This window comes from Kogia breviceps, chromosome 7 (assembly GCF_026419965.1).
Source record: "Kogia breviceps isolate mKogBre1 chromosome 7, mKogBre1 haplotype 1, whole genome shotgun sequence".
NCBI classification, from domain to species: domain Eukaryota; kingdom Metazoa; phylum Chordata; class Mammalia; order Artiodactyla; family Physeteridae; genus Kogia; species Kogia breviceps.
The window spans coordinates 105731574-105755337 of record NC_081316.1 but is presented as its reverse complement, the minus strand read 5'-3'; the positions used below and the strand labels follow the sequence as shown (position 1 = coordinate 105755337).

General features: G+C 41.3%; 1 protein-coding gene across 7 annotated transcripts in view; it reads left to right on the top strand.

Annotated features, from left to right (window-relative positions):
- SIK3 (SIK family kinase 3) overlaps positions 1-23764 on the top strand; it is a 245164-nt gene that overhangs the window by 180078 nt on the left and 41322 nt on the right. For all 7 annotated transcript variants that reach the window (XM_067038993.1, XM_067038991.1, XM_059070187.2 and 4 more), the window contains exons 5-6: positions 12973-13097; positions 13656-13779. In XM_067038993.1, coding sequence (XP_066895094.1) covers positions 12973-13097; positions 13656-13779 — 249 coding nt within the window. The remainder of the gene's footprint in view (positions 1-12972; positions 13098-13655; positions 13780-23764) is intronic.

Genomic DNA, 23764 nt, shown 5'->3' with positions numbered 1-23764 from the left:
GTGAGGAAGTGAAATGAAGCACAAGTTACTCCTGGAGGCGGTTGGCTGCCACTTGTAGTTGTACTACTGTATTACCTTCACAGACACTGTGAACATTTGGAACTGGCTGCAGGCTGCGCCTAATCTGTTGTATCTGCTTCGGGTTGCTCCTTGGTCAGCCAAAAAAGAAGTCAAGGGTGTTATTCTGAGGTGGTGGACCAAGTAAGAAAATTTCCTGTTGCAGTTGTCCTGATTTTTAAATTCGTGCCACCCAGTTCCCTCTTTCCCCTTACCGCATAGACATAACCAGTTGTTGATATACTTAACTTTTAGGGCTACAGTATCACTGCCGCGTATAGCCCCAGGCTCCTGATCTTGCCTAGAACAAAGGATTTCAAGTCTCAAAATGGATAGTAAAGCTCTGGTATTTAAACCATCCCTAGAAGACAGACATATGGTTCCAATTAAAGTCTGCTGCTCTGTATTAAGGGGATGTAAGATACCATTCTAGCCTGCAGACAAATGCTAACCAACCAGGGTGTTGGGGGTTGGAAAAGAGACTTAACAAATTATGTTAGGAGCCACTTATGAGTGGAGAAATAAATGACCATAGGCCACATGAAGAGAACAACTCCACCCATGTGGCCTCTGTTGTGTGGGTGTGAGTATTCACTTCAACCAGTTTCTTCTCTTGTTTCTCCCTTTCCTTCTGTAACTCTTTAGAATATTCATCATTTTAATGTTGGTTCTGTAGGTCATAATATTTTTCCTGTTGCCAGTAAGTAAAGAGGAAGGGATATAAAGTATCTTTATGGCATCTTTGTACCTGAGAATTTTCTGAAACTAACTGCTCAGTGTTTTAGTTCTTATTATTCAAGTCTTTATTTCTTTTATTTATTTATTTTTTGTGTGGTACGCGGGCCTCTCACTGTCGTGGCCTCTCCCGTTGCGGAGCACAGGCTCCGGACGCACAGGCTCAGTGGCCATGGCTCACGGGCCCAGCCGCTCTGCGGCACGTGGGATCTTCCCGGACCGGGGCACGAACCCATGTCTCCTGCATCTGCAGGCGGATTCTCAACCACTGCGCCACCAGGGAAGCCCAAGTCTTTATTTTTAAAACAAAAATTTTTAATATGGAATAATAAAGCAATAATATAAGCATACTATAGGAAATTTAAACAACAACAAAAGATTTTTAAGTACTCAAACTGGAATCTCACCTCCAAAACTTATCATTATCATTTTGAACACATTTTTTTTTTCTATGCATGCTTTTTATAATTATAGTCACTGTATGTACAATTTTACATGTAGTTTTTATCCTTTATGGTATGTCAAATATTTTCCCTATGCTGCTCATGTAATCATTTTTAATGATTGCATATCAAATAGATATAACATAATTTACTTAATCTCTCCCCTATTGTTGTAAGAGCACAGAAATTCTTGATAGGGCTGTGGTGTTTACTCCCCCCCTTCCTTTCTTTGACATTATCAGTACACTTCAAAACTACAGAGTTTATATACGTATCATTTTGAACATGCACTGAATCTGTTCTCTTCTTTGCCTTAAGTTTCTGTGTTATTTTTGTTGTTCTTGTTCTCGTTTTTTATTCTTGTGGACGTTGCCTTGCTTCTGCGTTTCCCTTTGTACTGCACCAGCGTTCTCCATCCTTCACCTTGTGATGCCGCCGTGTGAGCTTGTGATGCCGCCGTGTGAGCTTGTGATGCCGCCGTGTGAGCTTGTGATGCCGTAGTTTATCTTACTTGTGACCCCTGGTGAGAACCATCCTGGGCTGGCATGAGCTGGGGCCGTGCAGCACTTTAGTATTCCTTAGGACGGTAGTTCTGGAAAGCTAAAAGAAGATAGTGGCTGAATGCAGAGTGCCTGAGGTGATAAAGACATGTTTAGGCTCTGTCCATCCACTGGCTTCTTACCTCTGGGATTTGAATAATTTAAAAGTTATAAGCAGAAAAAAAAAAATCTTCTAGTTAGGGGAGAGTTACGATTATTTATCAGAAAGATTTGCCAAGATGAAGTTAACTCTCAGTTACCTACATGGGTTTTTGTTTGTTTGTTTTGTTTTGTTTTGTTCTGTTTTTTACTATCCCATTTTTTTGAGTTTTTTTCCCCTCCCCTCTCTTCTGGCCGTCCATGTTTTTTGATTTGCTAGTATATCAAGCCTGTTTATCTTAAGTTAGACATATGGAAGGAAAAGAAGGAAAATCGAAGTCTCTTTAGTGTTGTTCTTTGATAGCAGCTCTTGTTCAGTTAGGGGAGACAGTGACAGTATAGACAAGAATTGATTTTTAAACTATGAGTAAGGTGTCTTAGTCCATTCGGGCTGCAATAATAAAATACCACAGGGCTAGGTGGCTTATAAACAACAGAAGTTTATTGCTCACAGTTCCAGGCTGGGAGGTCTAAGCTCAAGGCACCAGCATGACTGCCTTCTGGTGAGGGCCTTCTTCCTGGTTCACAGCTGGTGCCTGCTCAGTGTGTCCTCACATGGAGCCTCCTTTATAAGGCACTAATCCCACTCATGAGGGTTCCACCCTCATGACCTAATCGATTCCCAAAGCTCCCACCTCCTAATACCATCACCTTGGGGATTAGGATTTCAACATGTGAATTTTGGGGGCACATTCAGACCATAACATAATGTATGCCATCTTTGTCTCTTAATATGAGTTACTGAGAAGTAGATATTTTATTAGTATAACACTAATGCTAATATTTTTACTGAAGTGAACTGCTTATCATTTATACCTAATTGCTGTTATATTATGATAGCAATTATATATCATTAAAATATTTACGACTTTTAAATTGTTTTTAACTACAACTCTAAACTCTGTCATTATATATCACACCTTCATAGTTTGCTCTTCTTCAAATAGGATTATTGCTGTTTTCAACAAAAATTTCACTGGGATTCCTGTTTCAGCAAGTAACTCCCAGTTCCTACCCTCTTAGCTGTTCTCTAAGGGAAGCTCTGAGTTCTCATACCTTTATTCCTTTTTTTAATTATTATTAATTTTTTTATGTGGACCATTTTAAAAAATTAATTAATTTATTTATTTTTGGCTGCATTGGGTCTTTGTTGCTGTGCGTGGGCTTTCTCTAGTTGCGGCGAGCGGGGGCTACTCTTCGTTGCGGTGTGCAGGCTTCTTATTGCAGTGGCTTCTCTTGTTGTAGAGCACGGGCTCTAGGTGTGCAGGCTTCAGTAGTTGCGGCACAGTTATTTCTGTCTAGTATTCCATGACAGAAGTATACCACAAGTTATTTTTCCATTTTATCCATTGATGGATATTTGGATTGCTTTTAGTTTGGAGCTCTTACTAACAATTGCCATGAACATTGCATTCTTAAAGATTAATGTGCAAGGGCTTCCCTGGTGGCGCAGTGGTTGAGAGTCCGCCTGCCGATGCAGGGGACGCGGGTTCGCGCCCCGGTCCGGGAAGATCCCACGTGCCGCGGAGCGGCTGGGCCCGTGAGCCGTGGCCGCTGAGCCTGCGCGTCCGGAGCCTGTGCTCCGCAACGGGAGAGGCCACAACAGTGAGAGGCCCGCGCACCGCAAAAAAAAAAAAAAAAAAAAAAAAAAAAAAAGATTAATGTGCATTCTTAAACATGTAAGAGTATAAACCCAGGAGTAAAGTTGCTAGGTTGTACTGAATGTCTGTTTTCAGATTTTACTGGGTGATGCTAAACTGGTGTGTCAGTTTATGTGAGGGTTCCCATTCCTGCATGTCTTCACCAGTGCTGTGTATTCTTTTTAAAATTTGTTATTGGAGTATAGTTGATTTACAATGCTGTGTTAGTTTCAGGTGTACAGCAAAGTGAATCAACTATACATATATACATATCCACTCCCCTTCAGATTCTTTTCCCATATAGGCCGTTACAGAGCACTGAGTAGAGTTCCCTGTGCTATACAGTAGGTCCCTGTGAGCTATCCACTTTCTGTATAGTAGTGTGCAGTGCTGGGTATTATTACACATTATAATTTTTGTCAGTTTGGTGAGTGTGTAATGGTTATCTCATTGTGGTTTTAGTTTTTAATTTTGTCTTTAATAATGAGATTGAACTCCTTTTCATGTCTTTGACCTTTTTTGTGAAGTGTCTGCTTAAGTAAGTCTTTTGCCCATTTTTCTACTGGGTTGTCTCTTACTGATTTATAGGAGTTTTTGTTTCAATAATAAGGATATGAGTCTTTTGTTTTATGGGTTACAAATAGCTTCTCTCAGTTCATGATCTCTCATTTCACTCTCTTTAAAATATCTTTCAATGAATAGACATTTTAGTATAATTTTGTTATGAGCAAGAGAGACTTTATTTTTTAAATTTTATTTATTTATTTTTATACTGCAGGTTCTTATTAGTTATCTGTTTTATACATATTAGTGTATACATGTCAATCCCAATATCCCAATTCTTCCCACCCCCGCCCCTGCTTTCCCCACTTGGTGTCTGTACGTTTGTTCTCCATGTCTGTGTCTCTATTTCTGCCTTGCAGACGGGTTCATCTGTACCATTTTTCTAGATTCGACATATATGTGTTAATATACAATATTTGTTTTTCTCCTTCTGACTTATTTCACTCTGTATGACAGTCTCTAGGTCCATCCACGTCTCTAAAAATGACCCAATTTTGTTCCTTTTTATGGCTGAGTAATATTCCATTGTGTATATGTGCCACATCTTCTTTATCCATTCGTCTGTCGATGGGCATTTAGGTTGCTTCCATGACCTGGCTATTGTAAATAGTGCTGCAATGAACATTGGGGTGCATGTGTCTTTTTGAATTCTGGTTTTCTCTGGGTATATGCCCAGTAGTGGGATTGCTGGGTCATATGGTAATTCTGTTTTTAGTTTTTTAAGGAACCTCCATACTGTTCTCCATAGTGGCTGTATCAATTTACATTCCTACCAGCAGTGCAAGAGGGTTCCCTTTTCTCCACACCCTCTCCAGCATCTGTTGTTTGCAGATTTTCTGATGATGCCCATTCTAACTAGTGTGAGGTGATACCTCATGGTAGTTTTGATTTGCATTCCTCTAATAATTAGTGATGTTGAGCACCTTTTCATGTGCTTCCTGGCCTAGACATCTTGGTATAATTTTAATGTAACTGAATTTACCATCTTTTCCTTTATGATTTGTGCCTTTTGTTTCTTGTTTAAGAAATTCTTCCATCCCCTGAAGCTATAAAGATAGTCTCCTTTATTGTTTTATAAAAAACTTTGTAGTTTTACCTTTTACATTAAGTCTGTGATCCACCTGGAATTAATTTTAGGATATGATGTGAGGAAGGTGTCCTATTTAATTTTTTCCCATATGGAAAATCAGATGTACCTATGTCATTTACTGAGAAATTCATCTTTTTCTCAGTGATATACAGTGCCTACTCTTCTTTTCAGTGCAGTTTTTTGTTGTTGTTTTTTAAAAAAATTTATTTATTTTTATATTTATTTTTTGGCTCTGTTGGGTCTCCGTTTCTGTGCGAGGGCTTTCTCTAGTTGGGGCAGGCGGGGGCCACTCTTCATCGCAGTGCGCAGGCCTCTTCACTATCGTGGCCTCTCTTGTTGCGGAGCACAGGCTCCAGATGTGCAGGCTCAGTAGTTGTGGCTCACGGGCTCAGTTGCTCCGCGGCATGTGGGATCTTCCCAGACCAGGGCTCGAACCCGTGTCCCCTGCATTAGCAGGCAGATTCTCAACCACTGCGCCACCAGGGAAGCCCCAGTGCGCTGTTTTTAAAGCAACTTGTAAAGAAGCAGTATGTCTCAAGCCCTGTATGCCTTTGGGAATTACATAAGCAGAACAAAGCGTTAGCAGTCAAAAAGAAGATGAAAAACAGTAGAATACAATAACTAAGGAATTTGGAAGTTGTATAAAAATAGTTATGGGATGTACATTTACCTCAATATAAACTTATACATGATGCTGAAAGCACAGTGTGGATGTGGGCTTTGAGGGCATCCAGGCTGGCATTATAGGCTGGGCCTTGTTCTTAGTAGGTTTTGGGTTTTTCTTAAAACTTCAAATTTGAACATGTTACTTAATGACCCTCACTTTCCCAGACGTAAAACAAAAATAACGCTCATCTCAATGAGATAATAAATACATGGTACTATAACACAGCACTTGACAGAGTGTCCCTTGAAAAATGGCTGTTTATTCCACAGAATTCAAAGTGCTGCACAAATGAGAAAACTGTGGCACTGAGAGAGACGAATCAGGGCAGCCCAGTATACTTGGCTCTCCGGGGTCCTTGCCACTCAGCTGCGTGGCTGCATTGCTTGTTTCTAAGTACCCTGAACAAATTTACTCATAGTTCAGATTTATTATTTATTGGCTGTCATCCAGCTTAGTAAGAAAGGCCTTACTTTATTCCTAGTGTGACATTCTGGATGATTCAGAATGAATCTAGGTTATGTTCTTAGTTCATTCCTATGACTTAGCATTAAGACAGATTAACTAACAAGAATTCTGAGGGGAAATTATACCACTTGTAGTCTAGAGTAGTTACATGTGATATAATTTTCCCTCAGATAAAAGTTGCATAGTACTTGAATGACATTATATGGATGCTGCAGACCACCTTTTCCTGCTTTGAAATGTTTTTCTCCTCTGTCAGCTTTCTTATAATGATATATTTCTCTCTCCCTTTTGCTCCTTTTTCTTTCTATCCCTGCACCTATAGCATAGGAAGTACTTATGGGTGTTTCCTAAGCCTTGATGCCCAGCCATCCTTTTTTCTGTACTTATTGTTTCAAAAAACTTTTATCCGTTCATTACTACAACTCATTTTATCAGAACATCTTCACTTGAATTTCTTCTCACCTTCTTAAACTTAATCCATGACCAAAACAACTTTTTCTTCCCAAATCAACTACTCTCTACTTTTCACTCTTTTTCATCCCATGTATTATTATCTGTCCTCAAGTACTGTCCAGTCTTTTTTCAAAATAATTTTTGAGTTGTCTTTCTCATTTTCACTATTTCTACTTTCTCACAGGCCTTCCACTTCATGTCACACTTAATCTAGTCTTGCTTTCAGGTTAATTTTACTGCATCTGCCTGTACCAGAAGTTCTAACGACTCATCACTGTAAGAGTGGTTCTCAAACCTCTTTGGAAAGAGTTGTTTTATCTGTTTACATTCAGATGTCTAAATTATTTCCAGGAGATCCAGTAGGTCTGAAGTAAGGTTTGTGGATCACTCTAAATACATTGGTGATTCTGATGTACACACAGGGTTGAAAATCAATGGTTGGAAGAGGACAGGGGATGGGATGAGTAGTGCTTATGATTAGATGAAATTATTAAGATAGCAGTTTTCTATTTGGGTGGTGGGTTCAGGGGTGCTCACTGCATAACGAAAAATAAGAAACTACTTCTAGAAGAAAGCCTAGGGGTAAGTCTTTGTGACCTTGGGTTAGGCAATGATTTCTCAGATATGACACCGAGAGCATTAATTACAAAGGAAAATCTAGATAAATTGGACTTCATCAAAATTGAAAACTTTTGTGTATCAAAGGACACTATCAAGAAAGTGAACAGATATTCCACAGAATGGGAGAAATATTTGCAAATCATATCAATAGACTTGTATCCAGGGAATATAAATAACTCTTACAACTCAATAATAAAAAGTTAACCCAATTTAAAAATGGGCAAAAGATTTGAATGGACATTTGTCCAAAGAAGATATACAAATGGCCAATTAGCACATGAAATGATGCTTGCTTGACATCATTAGCCATCAGGGAAATACAAATTAAAACCAATCCCCCACCCAGGATAGCTGTAATTTAAAAGATAGTAGTAAGTGTTGGGAAGGGGCTTCCCTGGTGGCACAGTGGTTAAGAATCCGCCTGCCAGCACAAGGGACAGAGGTTCGAGCCCTGGTCCAGGAAGATCCCACATGCCTCGGAGCAGCTAAGCCCATGTGCCACAGTTACTGAGCCTGCGCTCTAGAGTCCACACGCCACAACTACTGAAGCCCGCGGGCCTAAAGCCTGTGCTCCGTAACAAGAGAAGCCACCACAATGAGAAGCCTGCACACCTCAAAGAAGAGTAACCCCTGCTTACCACAGCTAGAGAAAGCTCGCGTGCAGCAACGAAGACCCAATGCAGCCAAAAATTTAAATTAAAAAAAAGTGTTGGGAAGGATGTGGATAAATTGGAACTCTTGTACATTGTTGATGGGAATGTAAAGTGTTGCAGCCACTTCAGATAACGGTTTGTGCTGTTCCTGAGAAGACCAAACATGGAGTTAACATATGACCCAGCAGTTCCACTACTTAGGTATATACCTAAGAGAAGTGAAAACATACATCCACAAAAAAACTTATGTGAATGTTCATAGCGACATTATTCATAGTACCAAAAAAAAAAAAATCAACCTAAATATCCATCAACTGATGCATGGATACATAAAATGTGGTATGTCCTTACCATGGAATATTATTCAGCAATTAAAAAAGAATGAACTAGTGATAGATGCTACAACGTGTATGAACCTTGAAAACACTATGCTAATTGAAAGAAACCAGTCACAAAAGACCACATATTGTATGATTCCTTTTATATGAAATGTCCAGAATAGTCAAATCCATAGAGACAGAAAGTTCATTAGTGATTGTCTAGGGCGGAGGCATTGGTGGGAGAGTTGAGGGGGGAGAAATGGAGAGTGACTTCTAATTGGTACAGGGTTTCTTTCTAGGTTGATGAAAATGTTCTAAAATTGGTTGAGGTAATGGTGTACAGCTCTATGAATACACTAAAAACCACTGAAAGTACACTTTAAATGGGTGAATTTTATATAATAAGGCTATAGAAAAAAAGTCTAAATAAAAGCAGGCCACATGTGGAGCAATGGTGAGAGTGTGCCAGGAACCAAAGATTATAATTAATTCATAATCAAATTCTTTGTATCTGAAATCTAATAAAATTCATAAATTTGGGGGAAAATAGAAGAAAAGGAAAGAAAGAAAAGTCTACATGGTGATATCTAGGGTCCTTGTTCTATCATCTAAAGCTATATTTTGTCTGGCCCGTTGCTACTGTGTAATGTTATTTTTTGCCATATACCTCTGGTGAACCCTACATCATACCCAGGGCAGTTTCTTTATTGTTGCTTCAACTTAGCACACTAGTTCTAAGTGATCTGCCTTTACTCTGCTTTTGCCCAGCCGCCACTTAAAAAACCCTTTCCGTATCCCCCTCTGCTTCTCCAGCTCCAATCCACTCAACTTAAGTTCTGCTTTCTTTTTGAGTCCTTCCATAGGAACATATCTTTTCTGCCTTTGGTTCTTTCATAGGAACCAACACATTGCTCTACTGATTGGAAGGGTTCCAGAAATACATGTTAAATACATGAGTGAAGATAATGGAGGAACTTAGAGACCGTGAAAGAGACATTAGGAATAAGAAGCTTTTGTAAAGACTGAAAGACATTTGGCTCAGCTACTGAGCCAAAATAAGATGAACAAGTCCATTCCAACAAGTGTCATAGCAAGCATGGCAAAACAAATTTTGCTTAAATGTGCAACACTTTAGGGTTAGGAGTAAGAACAATACTTGGAATGATTAGAGGAGACCCCGTGACAGGTTTACAAGACTAAAGGGTTTTTGCTTTCTGTAATAGCAAATAGGAGCGAGCTGCTGGTGAGGGGTTTCTTGTTGAATCTTACTGAAATCTTGCTGTCGGTCATTGGGTCTAGCTGTTGAAGGCAGCTGTGTGGCTGTAACATGCTCTGGAAGCAGGTGTTTCCCCCTATGTGGCATCTCTAGATGTCAGGCCCTGATCATGTGATTCATTCTTGCACACTCATTTCTCATATAAACACCTAATAGCAATCTAAGCCTATAACCATCGCTGAAGATGGTTTCCTTTAATATTGTTTCCTTTGTAAAGATTTCCTGTTTGGTAGACTAAAAAACAAGCTCGTGCCATTAAGTCGGTGCCTTCTCCTGCCCGACAGTAAAATCATAGAAAGGTTACTAATTGTAGACAGAGCATTCATTGTTCAAAATGACAGATTTCCTATATACTTTAAGCTGCTTATTAGGAAGCTTTAAAATCAAGTGGTTTTAATTCATTGCCTGCCCTGTTGCATTCTCCATTCAAAACACAAGCAGAATACTCCATGACTCTTCTGGACTTTGCTATCCAATCACACCAGTGTCAGAGTCCATTAGTTATTACAGACTCCATCAGCATGTCTTCCTCGCTGTGCAGAGAAGGCTAGTCGTGGGAAAGGACCTGGTGGAGGTCTTTGCCAACCAATTAAAAGATATATCAAGAGCCCTCTTTCTAGATAATTCCCAAAGATACCTGCTCTGCTGAATCTCATTTGTTGGGATTTTTAGCAACCTATCCGCAATCTCTTAAGAAAGACAGGTTTCAGTGCATGCAGACTTTAACTTATAAATTAAAAGTACTGGGTTTCAAAAGTTGTAGGTTAGTTGGTAGGGCTTTAATTGCAGTTGCATTCATAGTCAACATTTGTTAAGTACCTACTGTGTTTAAATTAAACAGTATGCTAGGTAATGTGAGAGAGTCAGACATGAAACAGGTATTTTTAAGGAACTAGGGAGAGAGGGGGTAGACCTCTACTAGAGAGAGAGAATATTTTTAAGGAGCTAGAAGAATAGGTTATTTATATATGTAAATACCCAAAATAAAGGAGGAATACAAAGTAATAAGGGAGTTCAGAGATGGTAGGTGGAGGACATTTCTTATAGGAAAATCAGGAAGACTTGGCAGAAGAGGCATTTATTTTGAACTGATGAACGAGAGTATTGGATTTCTCTTCTTGAAGTAGCTATAGCGATTCTGATGATGGCTCTGACCTCTAAGCCCCTTGCGATCATTAAGTTTTTTACAACCTTAGGAGGGCTGGCTGGGAGGTAGAGGCTCTAGTAGCTGGCCAGCTGCCAGTCAGTATGAAAAGACTCCAGTAGCCAGGAGGTGACAAGAGGATTGGCCCAGTGATTTTATTGCGGTTTTATTGCAGTTTAATTTAGGGACCCTTTCTTGAGTCCCTGCTATGTATGAAAACACTGTGTGGAGACTAAGATAAATAAAACGATATCCCTCCCATTTACTAACTAGTGGAGGGTATAAACACATAATACAACTAAGTATAGCGTGAGGCAGAGTTGTAATTGGGCTGTAGAGGTATAAGCAAAGGGCCATGGAAACACAGAGGAGGAAGCCACTGGCGTGGTATTTTGTGGTGGGAGTCAGTTAAGGCTTCATACAGGAAGTAATATGTGACTGGGCCTTGAAAATGAGTGCTCTTTCAGATGCGGCAAGGAAGGGAAAAAGCATGACACAGAGAGTAAGTAGCATAAGAGAGGCACATAAACACAAGCTGTGCACAGTCTAGTGACGCTAGAATGGCTAGGAGCGAGTTGGAAAGGTTGGGTGGAGCTGGGTCACGAGGACCTTAAGTGACAATGCTAAGAGAGCTAGACTGTTCTGTAAGCAGAAGGGAGCCCCCGAATGTTTTTGAGCAAGGAGGCAGCACGATGTGATTTGTGTCACGTTCACTGTGCTATGAATGGGTGGCTTAGAGGGAAATGAAATAGAGGGTAGTAAGCAAGGGCATCAGTCGAGGTCAGAGATAATAAGAGTATGAACTGAGGTGGGAGGAATGGAAATGGAAAGAAGGAGGTAGGTTCAAGACACACTTACAGGATAGGAGCAGTAAAAGCTGGACCTCCAGTTTGAAATGGAGATGAGAAGGAGCAAGGAACGGAGACGCCAGCGCTCCTAGTGATGCGAAGGTAGCGCCACGAATGAACATGGGAACATTGCTGGAAGAGCTGATTTGATTTTGGAAAATGGGGAGTTTGAGATGTTTCTTCCCAGGCAAGTACTGGAAGTTCATGTCAGGAACTTAAGCGTGGTACCGGGGCCAGAGGTATAAATTTGGAGAATCATTACCAAACAAATGAGAGTGGAAGCTGTGGGACCAGAAGAGCTGGCCCTGAGAAAATACAGGGCAAGGAGAGATAGTCAAAACCAGCGCATGCTTTACTAGAAAACACCTTCTGGAGAAGGTAGGAAGAAGAGGAGCAAATAGCAAAAGGAGGCCCAGTTGTCAACGAGAGTAAAACTAGGAAAGGGAGGAGAGTTTCCGAGAGTAGGGGAGGTGCGCAGAGTCTTCAGCTGCTGGGACTATGGGAATGTGGCAGGCCTGGGGGCAGGAGGGAGCTCTAGCCTGTCATAGCTGCACGTTGTTCGTCTGAATATCTATGTGCATAAAAGTATTTATAGGTCAGCGAGACTCTATCCTTTGCCTACCATCCTTGTTCATTTTCTTAGTGTTCCTCCTCAAACCACACCCCTCCTGTCTCCCGTCAACTCTCTCTTCAAACAGTGGGAGGGGGAGAAACGGAGGGGGAAAGTTGAAGCACAAAAGCAGTTGAAGTTAAAATGTAAGTGTTCATGGTTTGTTTGTAAATAAGTTGCATATTCTTTATTTTGAATAAGCCACCTTAATGATAATAAGGTCACTGTCTAATTTTTAAGTTCACTATATCTCTAGTGGTCATAAATGTGTTTGTCATAAGAAGTAAAAAATAATCTGAAAATCCTGGGTCTAGGTGAGTAGACTTAACTTGTATTTACTGATTCTGATGTGGTTTTAATATCAATCATTATCCAATTTTATTTTTGTTCTTAAAGAAATAAATACCACTCACCTCACTCAGTCCAGATTTATGAAGGAAACGGTGCTTTTGCTGACATAAACCAATCATATTTACTTTTAATTAACCATGTGTCTCTTGCATTCCAGCCCATCTGTATCTCTGTTTCCCTATTACTTTAAATTTAAGCGGCTGGTTATATAATTTCTAAAGGTTCTCTTTTCGTGTTTGCTATTCAGACTTAAGGATCCAGAACCTTTATTCTATTGACTAGAAACTAGTATTCACTGGGTAAAGATAACATGAGTTATATCCATTTGTCTTTCTAGATTTTGGCTTCAGTAACCTCTTCACTCCTGGGCAGCTGCTAAAGACCTGGTGTGGCAGCCCTCCCTATGCTGCACCTGAACTCTTTGAAGGAAAGGAATATGACGGGCCCAAAGTGGACATCTGGGTATGTGACTGCCTTTTCTTATACCCCATACATAGCATTAGTTACCCTTGATTGATGACAGCTGTCCTTATCCTGGACAACATGTAGTACTGCACTAGAATTGATCACCTGTTCTTTGAATTCCCAATTCTTTGTGCAGTCTGTTCTTCAATCTTTGTCTATGGACTGAGCCACAGAGTTCAACCACCCCCTTTGCATCTGCCAAAAAAAAAAAAAAAAAAAAAAAAAAAAAATCCCTAGGGCAAGCTTGGATGGGTACCCTTGCCAAGAACAGAAATTTTTTCTGTTGTTGCCACTTGCCTTCTCCCTAGGATGAGTACTGAGAGAAAGTCTAGTTATGTTCCCAAAAAGTAATGTCTGGAAGCAAAGAAGAATGCTGACTATTCTAGAGATGATTGGCCTTGACAATGCCCCATATTATTTCTCATAAAAAACGAAGACAAAGTTTGTTCCATTATCTCGTGCATGACTCACCATCATCTTCATACACATACTATAATGGCCTTTTTTGTTTCCTCTGATGTGATTAATTGTACGTACTCTCTGTTTGGGATGCAGAGCCTCGGAGTCGTCCTCTATGTGCTTGTGTGTGGTGCCCTGCCGTTTGATGGGAGCACACTGCAGAATCTGCGGGCCCGGGTGTTGAGTGGAAAGTTCCGCATCCCATTTTTTATGTCCACAGGTAAGGGAGTTGCCATCACACAGCTATGACTGGGTTCATGGAACATTAGACATGCTCAGTTATCCCAGGAATTGAGTGACAGAGTATAAATTGCCCATTTAACCACCTTTTTTGGCTCCAGTGTGCTGAATTGACACCTCCAGAGGCAAGGTTCTATAGGAACAGAGCATCTAGGCTTTGGCATCAGATAACCCTCCTGCGTTTGGCTCTGGGCTCTACATAGGACTGCTAGTGTGGTGTGGCAGATTACTAAGTCTTTCTGAGCTTCAGTTTCCTCATCGATAAATGGCTGACAGTTGTGTGAGGGCTCCTATGAGAACTAAATTAAATAATGTGTGTAAAGTTAATAGGTCCATCGCATAGTAGCAGTAGTCGTAGTAGTTTCACCCCTGTCTTCACCTCATCTCTCACCCTTTTTCAGGATGATATTTCTATTTACTGGGGCCCCATTGAGATGTGGTAATAAATGCCAAGGATAAAGCATCTTAATCTTGCTGCTACTACATTTCCTGCTTCTATGACATTTATCCCCCAGACTCAAAAAGTACTTTTTAAACGAGTGAGCAATAGGGTGGGTAGCTCTTAGAAGAATTTAACACTGAAAACAGACACCCAGAATCTACAGTGTTTCATCACCATCTATGTGCAGGTAAGAAAAGAACATTCTGGAGACAATGCTGTAAGCATTCTATTTAGTTTTGCTTAATCATGATTTCACTTTAAGGAACAACACACAGAGTGTATGTCCACTGGGTTGGCAACACAGTATAAGCACGTGGGAATTACATTTTAGAATAAATGTGAATTGGATCTAGAATAAATGTCAGAAATTTTATTTCTAAAATGCATTTTAGAAAAAAGCTCTGAGAAAAATAAAATAGAGAAGGGGGGTTAGGGATTGTGGGTGGGTGGTTATTTGGAAAGTTATGTCAGGGAACCCCTTCACCGAGAAGTCAACATTTCAGCGAAGGCTTGAAGAAGGCAAGGGCGTGAGCCGTGCGGTCTGAGGAAGAGCTTTCCAGGCTGAGGGGACAGCAGGTGGAAAGGCCCTAGTGAAGGGAGCATGACTGGGTGTCTAAGGAGCAGGATGGAAGCCTCTGTGCTGGAAAGGAATGAGTGAGGGGACAGGAGAGATGCCATCAGAGAGACAACAGAGAGCTCACTTTGAGGGCTTAGTCAGTCAGTGTAAAGGCCATTTTCACTCTGAGCGAAATGCAAAGGATCAGAGGATTTTAACAGAGGAATGATATTATCTGACTTTTCGTTTTTTTCTAACTTTTATTATGAATATTTTCAAAGATGCAAAAATATCTAAAGAACTTTACGGTGACTTTTGTTTTTAAAAAAAATCACTTTCGCAGCTCTGTTGGTTGAAAGGTTCAAGGGCTGAAGGAGGAAGACCAGTTAGTAGGAGACTTTTGCAATAATCCAGGTGAGAGGTATTGGTGGCTAGTTCCCAGACTGGGGTGTAGAGGTGGGGATGGTAAGAAGTCGTCAGATTCAAGAGGTAATACAGGGGCTTCCCTGGCAGTCCAGTGAGTAAGACTCTGCGCTCCCAATGCAGGGGGCCCAGGTTTGATCCCTGGTCGGGGAACTAGATCCTGCATGACGCAACTAAGAGTTCACATGCTGCAACGAAGATCCCTCATGCCACAACTAAGACCTGGCACAGCCTTAACAAATAAATAAATACATAAATATTTTTTAAAAAAGAGAGAGAGAGATAGTATGTACTGTGTGGCAGGCTCTGTTTCAAGCATTTTGTAAACATTAACTCATTTAGTTACTTTAACAACCCTGTAAGATACATGGGACTATTACCCCCATTTTATAGGTGATAAAACTGAAACCGGGAGATGTTTAGCAATTTTCCCAAGATAACACAGCTACTAAGTGACTAAACTAGAATTTGAGCCTAGGCAGTCTGGCTCCAACAACATATATGTGGGATTTGATGTGAGAGAAAAAGTAATTATTAATAATCTAAGGGTTTTGGCTTGAGCAACTGGAAGGATGGATTTACTGCTAACAGAGATGGGAATGGAGAGATATTTTACATGTGTTAGTTTGAGGTGCCCATTAGACATCTAAGTTGAGATGTTGTATAGGCAGTTGAATATAGGACTGTAGCTTAGCTGGGAGTGGTGGGCTAGCGATACACATTTGGGAATGATCAGTATATAGATAATACAGTATTTTAAGCTCTGAGATAAGGTCACTTTTTAGGCCGTGATTGCAGAGAAGAGAAGAGGTCTCAGGATTAATCTCTGGGACACACTAATATTCAGAGGTCAGGAACGTGAAGAGGGATCAGCATAGGGATTGCTAGTAAGGTAAGCCAGAGAGTCCTCTGTTCTAGAAAACAAGTGACGAGAATGTTTCAAGGAGGAGGGAATGAGGAACTGTGTGGGGTGCTGCTGATAGGTCAGATGACTGAGAACTTGCTGGAGGACGGAGGGAACGGAAAGCACTCATTGAACTGAGAAGGCATCTTGAGACCGGAAAACAAGGTAGGCAGCTCCAGGTGATCAATGGGTCAGCGTATTATAGGGTGACTTACTCACAGAGTTAAGTAGGACCAGGCGGACAACCGTCCAGGAACATTCGCTACGGTGCTGTGCACGCACTGCCAAGGGGACAATTTTATAGTTAACCTAAGGGGGCTGGGTATGTGCTTGGAGACAGTAAGTGCATTCCTAAGTCAATATTTATTCATGGGTAGCTAGTCTATTAATGGGCACCAGGGATATGTCAGCAAAGGGCTTCATCATTGTTCGGAGACCAGCAGAGCACAGAGGCCACCTGGACCTAATGATCATGAAACGATGGCTGTTAACTACAGAGTCCTCGATGACAGAGAAGTGACTTAGCACAGTCCTAGGTAGGGTCAGTGGAAGGACAGGAGGCATGGTGGGAGCCCACAATGTCATCAGTTATGCTAATAGCCATACAGAACTGAATATCGGATTTAAAGAGATCACCGATGATCCTGAAGTGCAGTTTTGGTGGGGGAGCAGGAGCAAGACCCTAACTCGTGTAGATGCGACCAAGAAGGAACAGAAGGGAGGTGGAGAAAGGAAGTGGACACAGCTCTTTCCCGTTTTACTCTGGAAGGAAGCAGAGAAGGGGTGTAGTGGGTTGTTCTGGCCAGAGTCACCGGTGATCTTGTCATAATCTATTGCATATCCTCGGTCTTTATCTTAATGACTGCCTAGCGGTATTTAGCACTAGATGCTAAAAGTTCACCACTCCTTTCTTTCTTTTTTTAAATATAAACTTTATTTTTTAGAGCAGTTTTGGGTTCATAGCAAAATTAAGCAGAAAGTACAGAGAGCTCCCATATATGTCCTGGCCCCTCACACCCATAGCCTCCCCCACTGTCAGTATCCAACACAAAAGTAGAACATTTGTTACGGTCCATCAACCTGCAGCGACACTACATTGGATTACCATCTAAAGTCCATCGTTTACTAGGGCTTACTCTTCGTGTTGTACATTCCGTGCATTTGGACAAATACATACTGACATGTATCTACCTAATTATAGTATCATTCAGAGCAGTTTCACTGCCCTAAGAATCCTCTGTGCCTGTTCATCCCACCCATTCCCTTAACCTCTGGCAATCAATGATCATTTTACTGTCTCCACAGTTTCGCCTTTTCCAGAATGTCATATAGTTGGAATCATACATTATGTAGCCTTTTCACATTGGCTTCTTTCACTTAGTAATATGCATATAAGTTTCCTCTATGTCTTTTCGTGGATTAATAGCTCACTTCTTTTTAATGCTCAATAATACTCCATTGTCTGGATGTACCACAGTTTACTTATCCATTCACCTGCAGATGGACCTCTTGGTTGCTTCCGCGTTTTGGCAATAATGAACAAAGCTGTTATAAACATCCGTGTGCAGGTTTTTGTGTGGATGTAAGTTTTTTGGTTTTTTTTTTTTTTTTTTTGGTACGCGGGCCTCTCACTGCTGTGGCCTCTCCCGCTGCGGAGCACAGGCTCCGGACGCGCAGGCTCAGCGGCCACGGCTCACGGGCCCAGCCGCTCCGCGGCATGTGGGATCTTCCCGGACTGGGGCACGAACCCGTGTCCCCTGCATCGGCAGGCGGAGTCTCAACCACTGCGCCACCAGGGAAGCCCCCTGGATGTAAGTTTTTAACTCATCTGACTAAATACCAGGGAGTGTGATTGCTGGATTATACCGCAAGAGTATGTTTAGTTTTGTGAGAAACCACCAAAGTGTCTTTCAAAGTGGTTCTGCCATTTTGCATCTCCACCAGCACTTGGTATTGTCAGTGCTTTGGGTTTTTGCCGTTCTAATAGATGTGAAGGGGTATCTTGTTATTTTAATTTGTAATCCCTGATGATGTATGATGGCTAACATTTCATATGCATGTTTACCATCTGTATATCTTCTTTGGTGACATGTCTAAATGTTTTGCCCACTTAAAAAAATTATTTATTTATCTATCTGTCTATCTATTTATTTATTTATCTGGCTGTGCCAGGTCTTAGTTGGCGGCACGTGGGATCTTGTTCCCCAGCTAGGGGATCGAACCCAGGCCCCTCCTGCATTGGGAGTGTGGGGTCTTGGCCACTGGACCACCGGGGAAGTCCCTTGCCCATTTTTAAATTTGGTTGTTTGTTTTCTTATTGTTGAGTCACTCCTTACTTTTTAAAACACTTTTTTTCCCATTGCTTCTCAGATGCCACGTTCTCCAGTTTTCCACCTGTCTCTCTGAGTACACCTTGTTTGCCAGATTTCTCTTTCTCTTTTCATCCTTTAAATCTTTTCTTCTTCACACCATCTTTCTGAGCATCTTATTCGCTGCCGTGGCTCAGGGAGCACAGTGCTGTTCAGTCCCCAGTTAACACTTGGGTAACTCTCTGGCCCACACCTCTCCTCTGGGATGAGAGGCTGTATATCCAACCAGTTGCTGCCAGTTAGCTTTACTTGTATGTCTTGAATTCACATCAATGGAAACATTTTCAAAACGGAATTTAATCCCTCCCTAGAATTGCTGCATTCTGTGTTCCCTATCTTAGTGAATGGTGTCACCGTCTGACCAAGAAACTAGCCTTGATTCCTCCTCTCTTACCATCACCACAGCCACTCACTTACCAAATCCTGTAGGTTCAACCCTCCATTTCTGTAGACACTTCTGTAGTGGCTCTTGCTTGGATTAAATAATAGCCAATTAAATGGATGCCTGGCTCCAGCCTTATCCCTCTCTAATGCGTTCTCCACACGGCTGCATGAGTAATGTTTCTAAACTATATACGACAAAACACACACACACACACACACACACATTTGGTTATATCATTTTCTGGCTTAAACTTTTCAGTGGTTTACCATAGCCTCTAGGCTGAAGTTCGCTCCTTAATGTGGCTAGAGCACTGACTTCATTTTTGACCATGACCATAGTAAAAGATACATTTTATACAGTGACCTAGAAAATACATGTATACATACAACTGAACAAAAGTGGTTTTTTTTGCGGTACACGGGCCTCTCCCGTTGCGGAGCACAGGCTCCGGACGCGCAGGCTCAGCGGCCGTGGCTCACGGGGCCCAGCCGCTCCGCGGCATGTGGGATCTTCCCGGACCGGGGCACGAACCCGCGACCCCTGCATCGGCAGGCGGACTCTCAACCACTGCGCCACCAGGGAAGCCCCAAAAGTTTTTTTAAAAAGCAAAACTTGTCTTTACTAGGTGCAGTGCACTCGAAGACATTTTATTCTATTACATTAAAAATGCTAACTATAACTTACTGAATTGATCTTATGACTGCTTTTTGAAAAACAATGACATAGTAACACTTCTGTGACCTGGCTTGTGCCTGTCTCTGCAGCCCCAGATCCCATTCTATATCTAGTCGCCCTAATTTCCTTCTGCTTCCCTGAACTAGTGATACTCTGTGGAGCAGCTCGCTCTGCCTGGGGTACTTCTTCCTCCCCCTACCCTACCCCATGCCACCCACTCCTGTATTCTAGAGCAAGAAATTAGATGTGATAAAAATAAGAATCTAGATAATTTCTACCAGTCTTTCTCTTATCATGGGACTTCCCAAACATTTCATTGTAATTGTTTCTTTCATTATATATCTTCTATACCAGACTGTGAGCTTAGAAAAAGTAAAGACAAAATGTGGGGTTTTTTCACAGTTGTCTCTAGCCTAGCAGAGTATCTGGCATGTAGTAGGATTTAGTAAAACAGTATGTAGATAGTAAATAGGATCCTGCTTAAAACCCTCCAGTCGCTTTCATTTACACGTAGAAAACATTTCCAAAAGTCATTATTATTATGGCCTACAAGGCACACTGTGGTTGGCCCCTCTCTTTAATCTCATTTCCTGCTTCTCTTCCCTTTAGGCCCCAAGCTCCAGTTACAGAGGCGTCCTTGCTGTTTCTCAGACTTTCCAAGTGCACGCATTCCTGTTTCCTCAGATATTTACATGGCTTCCTCACCTGACTTGAGGTTTCTGCTTAAACGTCCCCCCAGAGAGACCTCTCCTGATACCCCTTTCCATAACTCTGCTTCGCGGTTTTTCATGGCACTTACCACTACCTGACCTTATTTGTTAACTGTGTCCCCACCCCTCATCCCCACTGCCTCTTGACCGTAATACGATTTTGTTTTTGTTCACTGCTGTATTCCCATGGCTTAGGACAGTGCATGGGTCCTGGCAGGCGCTCAGTAAATATTTGTTGAATGAGTGCATGCATGCATGCATAGATTTGTTACAGTGTTCACTACCAAATAATTCAAATAATAATATCAGTAACGGTAATTTACATTTCTTTAGGGCTTTCAGGTTTACAAAGTATTTCCTACACTTGATCTAATTTGAGCTATGTAATTGTACTCTGGAATTGGTATTGACACTAGCGTTTATCATTTTGCCAATGAAGTTTAAGAATCTGAAGGTTAAAGAAATTAGTTGACATGCCTAAAGCCACACAGGTAATAAGTGACCAAGTTAGTACTCAAATTCAGTGTCTGTTCTACTACACCACACCGCTGCAAAGAAAGGGCAGTGTAAACAAACCACTTCCTCTGCTTTTCCAGTGTCCACAGTGTTTCCTGTGAGCAACTTGGATCCGTTCTCCCCTCCACCTCCACATCATGGCAAAAGATTTTTACTCAAGCCTTACCAGAGCTGGCTTCCACTAGTGGATGCTGGTGAAGTAGCCGGTCATGCTGTCAGCCACGTTGTGTCTTAGTGCTTAGAAATAAACCATGTAACATTTTAACTACTTAGAAAGAGCTAGTATTTATAACATGATGTACGTTAACGGAAGTTTAAAGACTCACAGAACGCCAACATAATTATCCTAAATGTGGTCACTTTTTAATCCTGGACAAGTAATTCCCTAAGTAGGAATAACATTTTTTGTAAGATTAAGTACAGGAAGTGACAAACAACCCAATCTAGGAAATGAGTAGACGGTTGCTGTGTTACTAGTGTGATCTCTCTGCCCTCAGGGACATACATGTGCTCGGCCTTGCCTACCAGCGTAGGCCTGAATCCCAAGGCCCTTGGAGACTGCTGTCAGAAGGATAAAGGCACCAGAGAAAATGAATGCATAAGATGGTTTAGTCTTCTCTCAGCTTAGACGTCCTTCAAGTACCCAAAAGTTTGGAGTTCATGTAAAGGAAACCTAGAGTCTGTCCCTGAGTCTTTTTGCTGATTACATCTCTAGTTTCTAGGCATAATTGCACCTCGTTAGACCTAGAGTTAATTCTTTATATGGAGGCTGGAGCCAGCTGCTTTCCAGCCTGTCAGGTCAGCCATTACTGTGCTACAGATAGTAATGTAGTTGAGGAAGTCCTAAAAAACAAGATCCTTTTTTTTCTCAGGCTGTTGTCATAGACTTGAACTGAGTTTATCCATTTTTCTTCCAGAAGGTTCTAGAAACTCCAGCAGAGCTGGTGTCATTTTTCAAATGAGCATTTGGGTGGCGAGTGGGGAAGGCCTCATAGTCCAGCTTCTTCTAGCCAAGTTGAATTCCAGAGTATCTACAGCTGTGTGGGAGGCCATGCTATACAAATGGATGCAGTTAGTTTAAGAATTCTAAGCATCTCTTTATTGTCAGTAATGTGTGGAATGAAGTGTCCTCCCAATTAGAGGATATTTCTAGGCCTAGTCTTGTTTGTTTGATACAACCTTCCCTTCGTGGACATCCTGAGATATACGAAAGACATACTTTCAAGTTGCAATGACAGTGGTATAAATTTAAGAGGATTTATTCAAGGGGGATCGATATTATACTACCTAGTTCAGTAGCTATGTATGTGTCTTCCTCTCCTCTTCCCTAGCATGCCAGCTCCTTTATATCAGAACTGTGTTTCACACACACATCATCATCCTCCCGTAAGCCTTAAGAGCAACTGGTATAGTGTAAATATTCAGTAAATTTTTTTTAATGAAAAATTGAATCATCACTTACCTATGGACTCTTCCATCAGACTCTTGCATTTTATTATTAAAGTGATAGGTAACTCACTGGTTATTTGAATTATTAATTGGTTTTATGTACTTTTGTTATATACATTAATAAGTAAATGACCAGGTCAAGTGAGTTGTAGTTTTTAAAAGCGTTTGATCTACGATAGAGTTGGCTTTCAATGTCTCAAGTAAAATACGTTTGATCTAGGAAAGTGTTTTTGGATTAAACTTCCCAGAGCATCCCAGAGAGCAGTTAGGTAAAACCCTGAGCCTAAATTATAAAAGGATTCAAAGTTGAACCTTGCTGTTTTTTTGAGTTTCTGCAGAAGCTGAGACCTGACCTGGCCACATGTGTTAGCAGTTGCTTTCTCTGAGTTCCGGTCCCACTGACGGAAGCCAACAACGTAAAGTTTTTGAGCACCAAGCTCAGTCACTACCAGTATATTTTTAAAAACCATCAGAGGCCTACTTCTTAAAGCCTACTTTGTCTTATTCACCATTTGTATCACCTGCTAGCAGATATAGTAAGATCAGTCATTTATTGGGTTGGCCAAAAAGTTCGTTTGGGTTTTTTGGCAACATCTTATGGAAAAACCCAAACAAACTTTTTGGCCAGCCCAATATTTAGCTGAAGGAAAATTAATTTACAGTGGAAAAAAATGCATTGAGGCAAGTATATAGAGATCTCTTGTAGACAGTATTTTTGACTCTATTGATTAGACTTCATTGTGACTTAATTAATTGTAATACTGCATAAGCATTTTATCCCTAGGAATGCAAGACCCAGGCTTACATTATTCTTCTGTTGGAGACCACCATGCAGCTACTGCCAAAAAGCTTCTACTTAGATGCAAACAATTCTGCCCTGATTGGCTTACTCATTGAGAACCACACAGCATGCGGGATTGGGACAGGAGATTAAAGTAACTCGCCCATCAAGTCTCCATATACTAAGGAGCTCAGAGTCCTCAAAACAGTTCTCTCATACTTTTCTAAGGTACACTCAGCCGCTAGGGGGACAACCTGGGTAGTGCTTTCATGTTAGTGAGTGCAGAAATCCACATGATGTCAGGAGCGGGGCTAGGGCTACCTCAGAGTTAAGCAAGCCTCCCCTGACCAGCTCTGCCGTGATTTTTACCTAATATGATAGAAAACCAGGGGGCTAATGTGGGTACTGCCCTGTCTCTTACTACCCTTTTCAAGCACACTGTCTCCTAGCTTCAGCAACCCTAGAGAGGAAAATAGAGTAAGGGAAGGAGTTCTAGATGGGAGGACTCCAGAGATTTGAATAATAGCTAACATCCATTGAACACTTTCTTGGTACCAGACGCTGTTGCATTAACCTATTTAATATTTAAAACAACCCTGTGAGGTAGGCTGCTATCGTCATTTGATGGACAAGACAGTTGAGGCGTGGTAAGGATAAGTAACACACCCAGAATCACACAGCTGGGAAGTGGCGGAGCTGAGATTTGAGCCCATGCACTCTGGCTTCAGAAGCCACCTAACTGTCTTCGATTGGAT